The sequence below is a fragment of the Bufo bufo genome, chromosome 2 (assembly GCF_905171765.1).
Source record: "Bufo bufo chromosome 2, aBufBuf1.1, whole genome shotgun sequence".
In the NCBI taxonomy this organism is placed as follows: Eukaryota; Metazoa; Chordata; class Amphibia; order Anura; family Bufonidae; genus Bufo; species Bufo bufo.
In genome coordinates this window covers 452,302,732-452,320,203 of record NC_053390.1, presented here as the reverse complement: position 1 = coordinate 452,320,203, position 17,472 = coordinate 452,302,732, and the positions used below count along the sequence as shown (strand labels likewise).

Sequence of the window (17,472 nt, the reverse complement as noted above, 5' to 3'; positions counted from 1 at the left end):
TCCTTTACGTCTTCCCTCCGATTCCTCTGTTGCCGAAGGTGCTGCGCAAGATCGAGGCGGAGGGGATACCAACCATTCTCATCGCTCCGGATTGGCCTCGTCGCGCCTGGTTCTCCAGCGTCGCTCGTATGTTGGCGGACGTCCCGTGGCCTCTGCCCGACAGAGAGGATCTCTTGTCTCAGGGGCCGCTCTTCCACCAGAATTCACGGCAGCTGCGTTTAACGGCGTGGCTGTTGAGACCGCCATCCTGAGGAAGAGAGGCTTCTCTGATGCGGTGGTAAGAACCATGATCAGGGCTCGAAAGCCGGCTTCTTCACGAATCTATTATCGCACCTGGAAGGCCTTCCTGGTGTTTTGTGAGAAATCGGGCTACTCGCCCCTACGTTTCTCTGTCCCAGTGGTGCTGTCTTTTCTCCAGTCCGGCCTCGACATGGGTCTGTCGCTCAGTTCTTTAAAGGGTCAGGTTTCTGCTTTGGCTATCTTTTTTCAGAGGTCCATTGCCTTTTTGAGACCTGTAAAAACCTTCCTGCAGGGGGTGGCGCATTCGGTTCCTCCGTATGTGCCTCCCTTGCCCCCCTGGGATCTCAACTTGGTTCTGCGCGCCCTTCAGGCGGCGCCTTTTGAACCTCTGAGGGAGATCTCTCTGGTTTTACTCACCTGGAAGGTAGTTTTTCTGGTGGCCATAACCTCCATCAGGCGAGTTTCGGAGCTGGCCGCACTTTCCTGCCGGGAACCTTTTCTGGTCTTTCACCAGGATAAGGTGGTGCTCAGGCCGGTGCCTTCTTTTTTGCCCTAGGTGGTTTCTCCCTTCCACCTTAACGAGGATCTTGTCCTGCCCTCTTTTTGTCCTTCTCCGGTGAACCCCAAGGAATGCGCTCTCCACTCCCTGGACGTCGTCAGGGCCCTGAAGGTGTACCTGGGGGCTACCGCTTCCTTCCGGCGTTCAGACTCTCTCTTTGTGATTCCTGAAGGGTCCCGTAAGGGCCTGGCGGCTTCCAAGGTCACCGTGGCGCGGTGGATCCGTTCCGCTATTGCTGCGGCATATTCGCGCTCGCGGCCACGTTCCGCCGTCGCGGATTACCGCTCACTCCACAAGGGCAGTGGGTGCTTCCTGGGCTAGACGCAATCGCGCTTCCGTTTCCCAGTTGTGTAAGGCGGCCACTTGGTCGTCCTTACATACTTTCACAAAGTTTTATCAGTTACACTCTCTGGCCTCGGCTGATGCTGCTCTTGGGCGCAGGGTATTGCAGGCTGTGGTTCCGGTTTGACTACTGGACGTTTATTCCTGGCGGTGTTGGATTTGTTCTTTTTTCCCACCCCATGGACTGCTTTGGGACGTCCCATGGTCTGTGTCCCCCAATGGAATGAACGAGAAAAGGAGATTTTTGTGAAACTCACCTGTAAAATCTTTTTCTCGTAATTTCCATTGGGGGACACAGCTCCCGCCCTTTTTTTTTGGTTTACGCCTTAGGGTGTGCTGTGTGATGGTTTCCATAATGTTTTGTTTCCGTTCTCCTTCTCCTACTGCTTTTGCAACGACTGAAGTTCTCCTGGAGGTGCCTGGGGGTATAGCCCGAGGAGGAGGAGCTTCTTTTTTTGCATAGTGTCCCTCCTAGTAATATCTCTAAGCTATACCCATGGTCTGTGTCCCCCAATGGAAATTACGAGAAAAAGATTTTACAGGTGAGTTTCACAAAAATCTCCTTTTTGCAACAGCTGGAGGGCCACAGGTTGAGCATGCCTGGTCTACATAAAAGGCATAATAGTTGTTTGTGCCACTGGGGCCTGCCATTTGTAATAGCATATGTGTAGTGTCTCTAATGCACAACACACACCGATGCTCTACGGCATGGACAGCAGCCGACCCTACCTCCTATGCTTGATCTGTATCAGCTGTGAACTTCACATACTCTATGGCAGGCATGCTCAACCTGTGGCCCTCCAGCTGTTGCAAAACTACAACTCCCAGCATGCCTTAATAGTTGTAGGCTACTCAGGCATCCTGGGAGTTGTAGTTTTGCAACAGCTGGAGGGCCTCAGGTTGGGCATGCCTGCTCTACGGCATTGCACAGTTCACAACGTGACCCTAGTGCAGGGGTCAGCATTCTTCTGCACTCCAGCTGTTGTGAAACTCCATTCATTTATATGATATTTCTTAGAAGGGCAAAGCAAGTATGCATGCTGGGGGTTGTAGTTTTACAACAGCTGGAGTGCCGGAGGTTGCCTACCCCTGTCCTAGTGGGAGGGAGAGCCAGGCTCCATAACTTTGGAGTCCAGAAGCTGTGACCTGATGCCTGACACTCTGCATGACCTGGGCACTTAAATGGCACAGGAGGGTTGCTCTCCCACTGGCTTAGTATACTTATACTTGCATCTGCAGTCTTCTCCCTTATCCTCACTGCTCTGTTGTCAGAATGGTTTATAGCAGTGTTGCTCCACTCCAGTCCTCAGGGCCCATCTGCCGGTCATGATTTGAGAATGTCCCACAGAACGAATACCTGTGGTAATTTCCAATGCATTAATTATAACAGTATTACCTGCTCAATACTAAGGAAATCATTACGTGCTGGGGGGTCATGCGGACTGGATTAGAGAAACACTGGTTTAAAGCAACAGATTGGCAAGACTCTCTATCTATTCTCAGCCCTTCCATAGCTCAGAGTCGTAAAGTGGTTGTATCAAGTAGAAGGTAGCTGGCATTTCTTGATTATCTGGTCCTTGGAAAGCTGGGTGGTGATAACTATACACCCTGTACAGAATTATTAGGCAAATGAGTATTTTGACCACATCATCCTCTTTATGCATGTTGTCTTACTCCAAGCTGTATAGGCTCGAAAGCCTACTACCAATTAAGCATATTAGGTGATGTGCATCTCTGTAATGAGAAGGGGTGTGGTCTAATGACATCAACACCCTATATTAGGTGTGCATAATTATTAGGCAACTTCCTTTCCTTTGGCAAAATGGGTCAAAAGAAGGACTTGACAGGCTCAGAAAAGTTAAAAATAGTGAGATATCTTGCAGAGGGATGCAACACTCTTAAAATTGCAAATCTTCTGAAGCGTGATCATCGAACAATCAAAGTTTCATTCAAAATAGTCAACAGGGTCGCAAGAAGCGTGTGGAAAAACCAAGGCGCAAAATAACTGCCCATGAACTGAGAAAAGTCAAGCGTGCAGCTGCCAAGATGCCACTTGCCACCAGTTTGGCCATATTTCAGAGCTGCAACATCACTGGAGTGCCCAAAAGCACAAGGTGTGCAATACTCAGAGACATGGCCAAGGTAAGAAAGGCTGAAACCGACCACCACTGAACAAGACACACAAGCTGAAACGTCAAGACTGGGCCAAGAAATATCTCAAGACTGATTTTTCTAAGGTTTTATGGACTGATCAAATGAGAGTGAGTCTTGATGGGCCAGATGGATGGGCCCGTGGCTGGATTGGTAAAGGGCAGAGAGCTCCAGTCCGACTCAGACGCCAGCAAGGTGGAGGTGGAGTACTGGTTTGGGCTGGTATCATCAAAGATGAGCTTGTGGGGCCTTTTCGGGTTGAGGATGGAGTCAAGCTCAACTCCCAGTCCTACTGCCAGTTTCTGGAAGACACCTTCTTCAAGCAGTGGTACAGGAAGAAGTCTGCATCCTTCAAGAAAAACATGATTTTCATGCAGGACAATGCTCCATCACACGCGTCCAAGTACTCCACAGCGTGGCTGGCAAGAAAGGGTATAAAAGAAGAAAATCTAATGACATGGCCTCCTTGTTCACCTGATCTGAACCCCATTGAGAACCTGTGGTCCATCATCAAATGTGAGATTTACAAGGAGGGAAAACAGTACACCTCTCTGAACAGTGTCTGGGAGGCTGTGGTTGCTGCTGCACGCAATGTTGATGGTGAACAGATCAAAACACTGACAGAATCCATGGATGGCAGGCTTTTGAGTGTCCTTGCAAAGAAAGGTGGCTATATTGGTCACTGATTTGTTTTTGTTTTGTTTTTGAATGTCAGAAATGTATATTTGTGAATGTTGAGATGTTATATTGGTTTCACTGGTAAAAATAAATAATTGAAATGGGTATATATTTGTTTTTTGTTAAGTTGCGTAATAATTATGCACAGTAATAGTCACCTGCACACACAGATATCCCCCTAAAATAGCTAAAACTAAAAACAAACTAAAAACTACTTCCAAAAATATTCAACTTTGATATTAATGAGTTTTTTGGGTTCATTTAGAGCATGGTTCTTGTTCAATAATAAAATTAATCCTCAAAAATACAACTTGCCTAATAATTCTGCACTCCCTGTACAGCTAGCATTATAGTTCCCAGAAAAATGTCATCCAGCTTTCCCGGTCTTCCCTGTTATTCACTAATTTCCTAAAGGATTGCACAATTTTGTAGATTCGCAGTATGTTATGAAAGTTGGGTGACAGCCAGTTTTATTTAACCATTATAGAGCAGCCTATAGCGGAGGTCCAGAATTAAAAACTAAAAGAGGGGTCTATGTTTCCATTGCTGCAGCAGCGATGCCCAGTATGCTAACATGACCGCTGCAGCTAATCACTGGCCTCAGTGGCTAAGCTAGAATGGACAGCAGGACCGATGAGGCAAGTGATTAGCTTGCATTTTATTGCTTACCGTTTACATACTTCCTCTGTTGTCCTAAATAGGCATTCTATGAAGCAATGATACTCGACCTTTTCACTCCAAGTCCCCCCTAGTGACAAGAAGTTTAAATCGAGTAACCTGAAGGAAGCGAGCATTGATAAATGTTAACAAAACAAGGCTATTCTCACACCACAGTTGTACTCCGTTCTAAGCCTCTTTCAGCAGTTTCTTCAGATGTGACAGAAAAAATAGCGCAGCATGCAGCACTAATCTTCATCCTGTCAAAATTACAGACACCACATTACAACCCATGGTTGATGACTATTACTTTGTAAATTACATTGTGCACAACCAAACATACAGGAAAACACAACACTACACCCCTCTTACATCCATGTTCTCTTTCTTCATTTTCTCCATTGGGAGCAGACCACTGTAACAGAAGGCTTTAACTTGGGGATTCTAACAGAAAAACAAGCAGCACATTTACTAGTGGAATTTCCAGTAACCCCAATTTTTCATGAACTCCCTAAAGTCCACAAGCAAGAGTATCCACTGCCACTGAGACCCATTATAGCGGGTATAGTATCCCTTAATGAGAAATTGTGTGAATGGCTTGATGAGTGCCTGCAGGACGCCGGGGTACATTCGGGATAGCAAGGCAGTTTTAATAATTTTTGATATTATTTCATGGAGTCCATCTTACATTTGCATTGCATGTGATGTTTGTTTTTTATATTCCTGCATCCCGCACGATCAGTGCAGTATCACAACATCTGTATAAATATGGTCACTACACAGAGGAACTATGCAAATGTATTATTCATGTATTGAATTATCTCTTGACGCATAACTATTTTTCCTTTGATCAAAATTTTTATTTGCAAACCAGAGGTGCGCCAACGGGGGCAAAATTTTCACCATCCCTGGTTAACTTGTTCATGTCATGGTGGTAAGAGAGATGCATATACTGCGCTGATAACCCTTTCAGGAAGGAGATACGCTGGTACGGACGCTACATAGATGATATCTTAATTGTTTGGGATGGTCTTGTGGCGTCCGTACCGTCGTTTCTGAGGTATATTAATAATAACCCTTGTAATGTACAATTCAATGGGAATAATGAAGGATCTCAGACTTCCTTTCTCGATCTATACCTTATTGGGGATTCGGTTAAAGGGACAGTACACACGAGTCTCTACAGCAGAAATCTTCAGGCAATACAGTTTTACATGCATCACCCTGCTCATACCATTAAGGCCATACCTGTTGGGGAACTGAATAGCCAAGCCCAAAGCATTGTTCAAATTAAAAATAGAAAAGAGATGTTACACGCGAGAAAAGTCCCTGCCAGACGTAACAAAAATGAACAGGATTATAATGTTACTTTTTTCACCACTTTAAGCAAGGAATAAAAGCAGGTTGTGGGGATTATACAAAAAACTTACCCATACTGGATCAAGATTCCATTTTAGCTGATGTTCTCAAAAATGGCTGCAATTTTGGGAGATCAACCGTCACCAAGTCTCTTCATATCCCGTCCTATGGTTAACATATAAAGGCTCGGTGCGATGTGGCTCACCGTGCTGTAATGTTTGCCAGCATTTACTGCCAGCGACAATCACAGATCTGACATTGCACATTACATAAATTGTGAAAGTCAGTATGTTGTCTACATTATTGAATGCATCTGCTGTCATTTAAAATATCTATGATGTTCGACTAGAAAACTCAAAAAGAGGATAGCGTCATCTATGTCCACGAGTTCCGTGTCAGGTGCAAGTACACTTTATTTCAGAACACAACGGTAATATTTCATTGTTTAAATGCTATGGAATCAAACTAAACCTGTAAGAGGGGGGGACTATTGCATCGGGAAGCTTTTTGGATATATCAATTAGACACAAGATTTCCCCGGGGCCTCAATTATAAATCTGATTTATTGTTTTATTATCATTAGAGGGTATTTTTCTCCTTGTCCCTATCTCATGAGACATGTGCGCATTGTGCATTACAGATCAATTTTTGATCTGAAGTACCCTACACTAATATGGTCTACTTTGGCTGGTATTCACATTAGGAATTAGTATAGATTTTTCTGGTCCAAATTTTTTTTTGGGGTACATTGGAACTTATTCTTATTCTCCTGTCTATAAAAAGACAATTGGTTCTACATCAATTGGTTTTGTATACATATTATTATAAATATGGGTTTTAAAGGATAACTGTCGTATTTTTATTATTTTTGGAGTATTGGATTGTGGTGATTAATATCTCCTTGGTGGTCCTAGTTCAACTTTTCATTGTGTATTCAATTACCCCTTAATTCCACATTTTTGTTCCTTGTACTGCCTATTTTTACCTGTGCTTAAAATAGGGTTGCTAGGCATGGTCCGTCTATCTGTTGAAGGACGGAGCACGCAGCGTGCAGGGTCACATTACTGACAGCCAGGGACTGTAAGTAAATGATTAAAGCCAGGTCCTCCCCAGCAGCTGATAACAGTGCCTGGGCTGTGGGCACTTCTCCCTGTCCCTGCGCTTGGCAGATGCTCCCTCACTCAGCAGAGCTGGAGAATGCAGAGTTGGAACAGCGCAGACCAGGGAAGGGAGATCTGCCATCTGCTCAGTGTATAAATGAAAGCAACATGTGGTAAGAGGACCCCTTTGTGCTGCAGGAGATTAACCCTTTAGGGGGGATGGCTCTGGTTACTGACACTTTTGGGGGGCTATTGTTACTGGCTAGTGAGGGCAGGCGGGATTAGCCTCAGGGTGAGGGCAGTGGCGGCCATCTTAACTGAATAGTGAAATTGCAGTTTTATGCAGACTGGTTGCTAAGGGCTGAATCTTATTAAATATGGGGTAAGTCAGTCTAATAGTAACTGATTCTGGAATATCATGTTATTAGTAACTACATATATGAAAATTGAAATTATTGTCTAAATGTGACAGTTATCCTTTAAGCACATCTTGTATGCACCTTATTTCTATATAGCGCTATAAGATATTTTGCCTGATACACGATTATTGTGTGTCTTCACAGCATGTGTTCAACTTAAGAGAGCTTTACTAGGCTTTTTTACATACATGCCCCTAAATCAGTTATGATCCGTCCAAATGTTATGGCTCTCGTCTAAGTACGTGTTCACACTGGATCGACATGTAATTCCAAATAGTTGTACTGCTATGGCTCTCATTTAAGTACGTGCTCACACTGTATCTACATGTAACTCCAAATGTATTGCATGCATATGCTATGGCTTTCATCTCAGTACGTGTTCACACACAGATCTATGTAATCTCAAACGGTCGTCCTCCATACAATTTATTTTTATAAATATACAATTGGTTTTATATTTATTCATTTTGATTACATACCATTGTCAGTACAGTTTTAACCCCTTAAGGACCCACGGCGTACATGTACGGCTCAGCTGGATGTGACTTAATGACCAGCGCAAGGTCCCCCCGCTGCTGGGGCAGGATCACGTGGGAATCGGGACACCATGGCTGCTCTTACCGGCAGGTATCCATGCCAGGTAAGGGCAGCATGGTGTCTTTTAGCCACCCTGCAGCTCCAAGCGCTGCAATTGGCCGGTCAATGAAGACGCAGTGCCAGAAGCAGAATTGCAGAAGGAAGTTGGGGGGGACTCCAGTGTTTGACATCCCCTGCCAGCGCTGCAGTTGGCTGGAACAACGCTCCAGCCAATGGCAGCGCTATTGCAGCTCAGAAAAGGGCTGAACCTCTCTACAGGCATCCATTCTAGCTGGTTACTGCATGCACTGCGGTTCTGTGCTGCTTATTGGCTTGCTGGGGCTTGTTGTGCACCACCACTGCAATTTGAGCTTTTCCTGCTGAAAGAAGAACATCATCTACAGGGAGTGCAGAATTATTAGGCAAGTTGTATTTTTGAGGATTAATTTTATTATTGAACAACAACCATGTTCTCAATGAACCCAAAAAACTCATTAATATCAAAGCTGAATATTTTTGGAAGTAGTTTTTAGGTTGTTTTTAGTTTTAGCTATTTTAGGGGGATATCTGTGTGTACAGGTGACTATTACTGTGCATAATTATTAGGCAACTTAACAAAAAACAAATATATACCCATTTCAATTATTTATTTTTACCAGTGAAACCAATATAACATCTCAACATTCACAAATATACATTTCTGACATTCAAAAACAAAACAAAAACAAATCAGTGACCAATATAGCCACCTTTCTTTGCAAGGACACTCAAAAGCCTGCCATCCATGGATTATGTCAGTGTTTTGATCTGTTCACCATCAACATTGCGTGCAGCAGCAACCACAGCCTCCCAGACACTGTTCAGAGAGGTGTACTGTTTTCCCTCCTTGTAAATCTCACATTTGATGATGGACCACAGGTTCTCAATGGGGTTCAGATCAGGTGAACAAGGAGGCCATGTCATTAGATTTTCATCTTTTATACCCTTTCTTGCCAGCCACGCTGTGGAGTACTTGGACGCGTGTGATGGAGCATTGTCCTGCATGAAAATCATGTTTTTCTTGAAGGATGCAGACTTCTTCCTGTACCACTGCTTGAAGAAGGTGTCTTCCAGAAACTGGCAGTAGGACTGGGAGTTGAGCTTGACTCCATCCTCAACCCGAAAAGGCCCCACAAGCTCATCTTTGATGATACCAGCCCAAAACAGTACTCCACCTCCACCTTGCTGGCGTCTGAGTCGGACTGGAGCTCTCTGCCCTTTACCAATCCAGCCACGGGCCCATCCATCTGGCCCATCAAGACTCACTCTCATTTCATCAGTCCATAAAACCTTAGAAAAATCAGTCTTGAGATATTTCTTGGCCCTGTCTTGACGTTTCAGCTTGTGTGTCTTGCTCAGTGGTGGTCGTCTTTCAGCCTTTCTTACCTTGGCCATGTCTCTGAGTATTGCACACCTTGTGCTTTTGGGCACTCCAGTGATGTTGCAGCTCTGTAATATGGCCAAACTGGTGGCAAGTGGCATCTTGGCAGCTGCACGCTTGACTTTTCTCAGTTCATGGGCAGTTATTTTGCGCCTAGGTTTTTCCACACGCTTCTTGCGACCCTGTTGACTATTTTGAATGAAACGCTTGATTGTTCGATGATCACGCTTCAGAAGCTTTGCAATTTTAAGAGTGCTGCATCCCTCTGCAAGATATCTCACTATTTTTGACTTTTCTGAGCCTGTCAAGTCCTTCTTTTGACCCATTTTGCCAAAGGAAAGGAAGTTGCCTAATAATTATGCGCACCTAATATAGGGTGTTGATGTCATTAGACCACACCCCTTCTCATTACAGAGATGCACATCACCTAATATGCTTAATTGGTAGTAGGCTTTCGAGCCTATACAGCTTGGAGTAAGACAACATGCATAAAGAGGATGATGTGGTCAAAATACTCATTTGCCTAATAATTCTGCACGCAGTGTAGAATTGCTGCTCTGATTTATATTTTTTTTTCATTTGTAGCTGTTCCAGATCCCTAAACAACCGTCCATCCCTGTTCCTTGATCCCCCCCCCTGCTCTTTTTTACGGACACCATTTGGTCTGTGCGCTTTTTTTTTTTTTGCTTTTTTTTTACAATTTTCCATCACTTTTTCTGCGCGCAAGCTGTGACCGCCAAGCGCTAATCAGTCCGTAAACCACTGTTCAGCACCCGGGCTCTTTTTTTGGTGCAGATTTTATTTTAAAAAATTATTTTTTAAGTAATAGTTAGAATTACATATATATACTGTGTGTGTGTGTGTGTGTAATAATATATATATATATATATATATATATATATATATATATATATATATATATAATGTTGATTTTTAGATACTGTTTTTTTTTTTTGTATCTGCAGTAAATTTTTATACTGCAGTGTCTGCACGGACGCACCAAACGTCAGCTTTTGTGCTCCGTTTTCATATTTTTTTCCTTGGGGTAAAAAATACATTTAGTGTTAAATAGAAATCTATTTTAGGTAGTGTTAGTGTAGATTTTTGCACGCACATAATATGTGTATGCGCGTGCGTCCTGCACCTGCTGAGCGCTGATCAGAAATATAAATTTTTCTGATTGATCTGCTCAGTTTACTGTACAGATTATTATTTTTTTTTTTCGTGTACTAAGATATACCATATTTTTTGCCTCATAAGATGCACTTTTGCCCCCCCCCCCCCCCCAAACTGGGGGAACAATGCCCACTGTGTCTTATGGGGCGAATACCAATGAGCGCTTCCATTATGGAAGTGCTCATTAGTACCGGAGGACCAGGAAGCGGTGAAGGCTCTGTACTCACCGCTTCCTGGTCCTCGGCTGTGCAGTGGCTGCCCACAGCGTGAGGGCGCTCTGACTTCACACTGTGCGCTAGGGCAGTCCTGGGTAGACGCTCCACCTGCAGCATGTACCCCTTCGGAGAACCATTGCTATAGAGAACAGCTCAGGTATACTTCACACTGTATTGTATACATTATATAGAGAACAGCTTTGATACTTTCACACTGTCAGATAAAAAGAAAATTTGATACTTTCACACTGTCAGAGACAGATAAAAAGAAAATTTCAGAATCTTTCCATAAAACAGAGTCAGTAAGGTACACTGCTATCAAAAGCTAAAGACATTACTGCTGTGAGGGGAATACTGCAAAGACACTATTCACACTAAGACGCGACCTGGTCGATCACTTCCCTGATTCTGTATGCCGCAGTAGCACATTACAGGTATTAATGTGAGCCTCAGATCCTGCAAATAGGAGTGAAGGAGTGCATTAAATCTAAACCTGACCTACACCCATACAAACCATCTGGGGGAAGATTTACACTGTACATTGTTGGAACCATGTTAAGAGACTATTTGAAGTACCACAACCCTCATTTTGTACAGTAAATAGAGATGTTTATTCTGTTCAATCTGGCCTGGTACTGACTCTGGTTACTATGATACACTTTCTGCAGCCAGAGCCACTACCACTCCCATCCTCTGCTGCAGCTCCTCAGGGGCTTGCTGCATATAAATTTGAATGCTTGTTTCACAGTCAAGAGTTTGTGTACTCCCATGAGGAAAAAAAAAAGATAGGGCATGTTGCAATCCATTGTGCTTGATCATTCTTCCCCCCCCCCCCTCTCTCTCTCTCTTTCCCTCTGTTTTGATACTACTATTTTTTATTTATTTTTTTAAATACTGTTTGTCACAAAGTTTAATGAAGCTGGATACGGTTGTCAGCAGTCCATCAAGGCAACTGCAATCAATTTATCTGCTTTCAAGAAATGTATAGGTTTTGGGGATGCACCTTTTCATGGGCTGTAATCCTTGTATTATAGGTTGTTTCATTTTTTAAAAATTTCCAGCTTAAAAACTGATTTTGTGTATGTAAATTTAAGCCTAATTAGTATGCATTAACTGTACACATGTAGAACTTTTATTTTTAAGAGGTATGGCTTTCAGCTCAAGGCCCCATTCACCCGACTTTGCTGATTGCGCAAAAAACGGGTGCCGCCCATGTGAACTCCGCATCATGGTGCTGACCCATTGACTTCAATTGGTCCACGATCCCCAAGATGTGGCGAAAGATAGAACATATCCTATCTTTTGTGGAGCGGAGGCACAAAACCGGAAGTTCATGGAAGGGTTTCCGTGGGCTTCTGGGTCCGTGCCTGCGCACAGCGAAAGGATAGAACATGTCCTGTCTTTTGCCGCATCTTGAAGATCGCAGACACATTGAAATCAGTGGGTTCACACCACAATGCGGAGTTCACACGGCCAGCGCCTATGGTTTGTGGTCCAACAAAACCAGCAAGGTCAAGTGAATGGGACCTTAAAGGGAACCTGTCACCAGTTTTATGGTATCCTAACTAAAGGCAACATAAATAAGTGACTGATTCTCTTAGAAAAATGCTGGGTCACTTTCTTTAATTGACCCAGTCAATCTGCCAACATCTTGTATTGAAAAGCTCCAGCTGATAATGATGAGTCATGAATATTCATGAGCTCCTGACTCTCCCTGCCTACCTGCTGCTGATTGACAGTTATTTTCCATATGAATCAGCAGCAGGTGGGCAGGGGAGTGGCTATAGCTCTGAATTAAATAAACGCTGGACTCAATGACATCACGCTGGACTCAAATCAGCTCATTAGCATGTGGCATCTTTGTGTGTATATTATGAGGTAACCATCTGTCACACCAGTAAGTGAATACATCTAAGGTACTTTTTAGTAGTTAATGATTGTATATAATTAGTTAGATTATAATCAAATATCCACATGACAGGTTCCCTTTAAGCTAAAAGCTATATGGACCACACCTCTTTAAAATAAAAGTTCAACATGTGCAGAGTTCATGCATACTACTTATGCCTAAATTTACATTTTACCCACTAATATCAACTTTTAATGTAATTTTTCTGAAAAATTACATTTTTACTTGCATTAGGATGTCTGTGTGTATAAAGGGCTGACTGCCATTTGGCAATGTGTCGATGTCTACTTTCAGAAAATACATGGGTATGGGGGGGTTAGTATGATTTTTATTTTTATTTTTTTATTTCATAATTTTAGATTTCATTTGTACATGTCAAAACTGCAGAAATTGTCCTGACTGCCAGAGGTGCATATTGTCCAAACTTCCCCTTCCCAGTCAATTACAGTGGGATGCGAAAGTTTGGGCAACCTTGTTAATCGTCATGATTTTCCTGTATAAATCGTTGGTTGTTACGATAAAAAATGTCAGTTAAATATATCATATAGGAGACACACACAGTGATATTTGAGAAGTGAAATGAAGTTTATTGGATTTACAGAAAGTGTGCTATAATTGTTTAAACAAAATTAGGCAGGTGCATAAATTTGGGCACTGTTGTCATTTTATTGATTCCAAAACCTTTAGAACTAATTATTGGAACTCAAATTGGCTTGGTAAGCTCAGTGACCCCTGACCTACATACACAGGTGAATCCAATTATGAGAGAGTATTTAAGGGGGTCAATTGTAAGTTTCCCTCCTCTTTTAATTTTCTCTGAAGAGTAGCAACATGGGGGTCTCAAAACAACTCTCAAATGACCTGAAGACAAAGATTGTTCACCATCATGGTTTAGGGGAAAGATACAGAAATCTGTCTCAGAGATTTCAGCTGTCTGTTTCCACAGTTAGGAACATATTGAGGAAATGGAAGACCACAGGCTCAGTTCAAGTTAAGGCTCGAAGTGGCAGCCCAAGAAAAATCTCGGATAGACAGAAGCGACGAATGGTGAGAACAGTCAGAATCAACCCACAGACCAGCACCAAAGACCTACATCATCTTGCTGCAGACGGAGTCACTGTGCATCGTTCAACCATTCGGCGCACTTTACACAAGGAGATGCTGTATGCGAGAGTGATGCAGAGGAAGCCTTTTCTCCGCCCACAGCACAAAAAGTGCCGCTTGAGGTGGGCTAAAGCACATTTGGACAAGCCAGCTTCATTTTGGAATAAGGTGCTGTGGACTGATGAAACTAAAATTGAGTTACTTGGCCATAACAAGGGGCGTTATGCATGGAGGAAAAAGAACACAGCATTCCAAGAAAAACACCTGCTACCTACAGTAAAATATGGTGGTGGTTCCATCATGCTGTGGGGCTGTGTGGCCAGTGCAGGGACTGGGAATCTTGTCAAAGTTGAGGGACGCATGGATTCCACTCAGTATCAGCAGATTCTGGAGACCAATGTCCAGGAATCAGTGACAAAGCTGAAGCTACGCTGGGGCTGGATCTTTCAACAAGACAACGACCCTAAACACAGCTCAAAATCCACTAAGGCATTTATACAGAGGAACAAGTACCACGTTCTGGAATGGCCATCTCAGTCCCCAGACCTGAATATAATTGAAAATCTGTGGTGTGACTTAAAGAAAGCTGTCCATGCTTGGAAGCCATCAAACCTGAATGAATGAAGATGTTTTGTAAAGAGGAATGGTCCAAAATACCTTCATCCAGAATCCAGACTCTCATTGGAACCTACAGGAAGCGTTTAGAGGGTGTAATTTCTGCAAAAGGAGGATCTACTAAATATTGATTTCATTTCTTTTTTGTGGTGCCCAAATTTATGCAAATTTCTGTAAATCCAATAAACTTCACTTCACTTCTCAAATATCACTGTGTGTGTCTCCTATATGATATATTTAACTGACATTTTTTATCGTAACAACCAACGATTTATACAGGAAAATCATGACGATTAACAAGGTTGCCCAAACTTTCGCATCCCACTGTATGTGTCATTACGTGATTGAGTGCAATGAGTTAACTCTCAGTTCCACAATAGTACGTCGGGGTGATGGCATGGGATCAGGATCTGGGCCTTCACCATTGCATGCGGGTGCTGGGTATGTCGTAAAGCTGACACCTTGCCCTCACTGCCAGGATAGCCACGCATATCTGGCCAGCAAAAACCATTCTCGCTCACTGCCGATCGGGATTTTATAGTGTCCACATAATAACCTTCTAGAATGTTAGGTAACTCTAAACGTTGATAGAGGTATACTTTGTGTGTGTTTAATGGAAATAATGAACTTAATGACCATCCTTTCCTATTTTACAGATTTCCTGTGAAAAGTTCTGAGCGTCTTTCCAAATGGGTTAAAGCTCTTCAGTGTTCTGACTGGAAACAGTCAGCATCCAGCAGAATCTGCAGTGACCATTTCAAAGAGAAAGATTACATTTTTCAACCAGGGACACTGCTACCTCGACTGCGCTCAAGTGCTGTGCCTTCTGTCTTCAAAGCAAGGAAAAGGAGAAGAAAACAGATAACAGCGACACACCAAAACTTGGAACACTGTAGGTCCATGGTAGATGGATTCCAAGAAACAGAAACACACAGACCTTGTGATCACACGTATTCAGCTGTGCACAATGAAGTAGTCGTCCCTCATTTCAACCCTGATACTGTGAAACTTAAAAAGAAAGTGAGGACCTTGCAACGACAGATTCAGAGACAGAGGCACACAATAAAAAAGTTATCTGAAAGAATCACACAGTTAAGGAACAGTAGAGCTCAGCTTCACCAGACATGACATCTGGAGGGTAGTTTTTATACTACTGGAGCTTTTCTAAACCATGTACTTTTAAACAGTAAGGAAAGACTGTGTTACAACTCAGACAGCCGTAATGTATTTATTTTCTTATTGGTATTATTGCCGCTATTTCCAGCCTGACTGCTGGTCTTATGACCTGAACTTACAGCATCATAGGCATATATCATGCTGTAGGTTCATTTCAATAAACCCATGGCAAGGTCGGTAATTGCGGCGTAATGCAGAATCTAAAATGTGCCGACATTACGGCAATCTGAATTAGCTTTTACTGTTAAGGACCTTTTACATGGACCGATGAACAGGCAGTTATTGGGAACAAAACTTTAATGATAACCCTAGAAGAGAACTGTATTTCCATGCCGCAATCATACCCTTTGTATGGTGAATCATCTCTGTGAATAGAATTCAGAATCATTGCCAGCAGCACATTCCTTTTCACACACAGTGATGTGCTTCTGGCAAGCAGTCACTTCATAGGCTGCATAAAAATGTGTTCAGCCGACTAATGAGCTTGTTCGTCAGGTGATTGGTGACACAATCTGCTTGTATGTCGATGATCAGCAGAAAATTTACACTAGGTAATTCTTCGGAACGAGCATTTGTATGAGTGCTCATTCATGGTAACAGCCCCAGTCCTTGGGCCATTAAAAAACTAGTCACAGAAAAAGATGGTTTTGCCATTAACTTCTATTTAAAGGGGTTCTCCAAGAAAGAGATTTAAAGGGGTTCTTCTGCCATATATATTGGTGACCTATCGTTAGGATAGGTCATTAATATCTTCTCAACAGGGGTCCAACACCCGGCAACCCCGCTGATCACCGGTTTGAAGAGGAGGTGGCGCTCCATGCAAGCGCTGCTTCCTGATCAGTACACCACACATCATCTCCCCTGTAGCGGTGGCGTAGTGTAATGACAAGTACTCACTCCATTCAAGTGAATGGAGCTAGTACTTGTCATTACGTTGCACTTCGATACAATGTGCAGTGTAATCAGGAGGAAGCAGTGCTCGCATGGAGCGCCGCCTCCTCTTCAAACAGCTGATCGGCGGGGGTGCAATGTTTCGGACCCCCCGCCAATAAGATGTTAATGACCTATCCTGAGGATAGAAAAAAAAAACACAATGCAACAGCACTCTGCAAACACAAATTATGTATAATAATGCCATAGTTATAGAAAATATTCTGGTGTTAATGCCAAACTTATTTTGACAATTTGAGATTCTTGGCAAATACATTTTGTACAAAATTATTAGGGCCCGTCTGCCGGCATCAAGGCGATCTCTATATGACAGGAAGCTAACACTAAATACTACCTGTTATGTGCCACACTGGCCGCCATAAAGTTCAGGTAATACAGGTTTGGTTCCATATGCATGCTGGGTCCACTCTGCCTTTTACCATTTTTTTTGTGCAGTGTGGACCCAGCATGCATGTGGAACCTATGGCATTATTGTATGTAATTTGTGTTTGCAGAGTGCTATTGCATTGTGTTTTTTTCTTTGTGTTTTTAGCCATTGCAGCGTGCACCTGCGCATTGGGATGTACTGACTGACCCCCTTTTTCTATCCTAACGATAGGTCATCAATATATATTGCAGGACAACACCTTTAAAATATCCACCAGCAAACCTGTCCTAGAATATGAGCAGGACTGGTTGTCTCCACTTGCAGAGCTGCCTAGGCGTGTGAGGGGGCACTCCATTATACTCCAGCACTTGCATATACTACATATTGGTGAGTTTACCTGTCAGGCTTCTCAGCCATTATGGTATATCGTAGGCAGGATCATATCATTACCATCTATT

General features: G+C 43.1%; 1 protein-coding gene across 2 annotated transcripts in view; it reads left to right on the top strand.

The window, feature by feature from the left end:
* LOC120989463 overlaps positions 1-16,989 on the top strand; it is a 57,761-nt gene extending 40,772 nt beyond the window's left edge. For both annotated transcript variants that reach the window (XM_040417580.1, XM_040417579.1), the window contains exon 9: positions 15,177-16,989. In XM_040417580.1, the coding sequence (XP_040273514.1) occupies positions 15,177-15,648 (472 nt within the window). In that variant the 3' untranslated portion in view covers positions 15,649-16,989. The remainder of the gene's footprint in view (positions 1-15,176) is intronic.
* Positions 16,990-17,472: the final 483 nt, after the last annotated feature.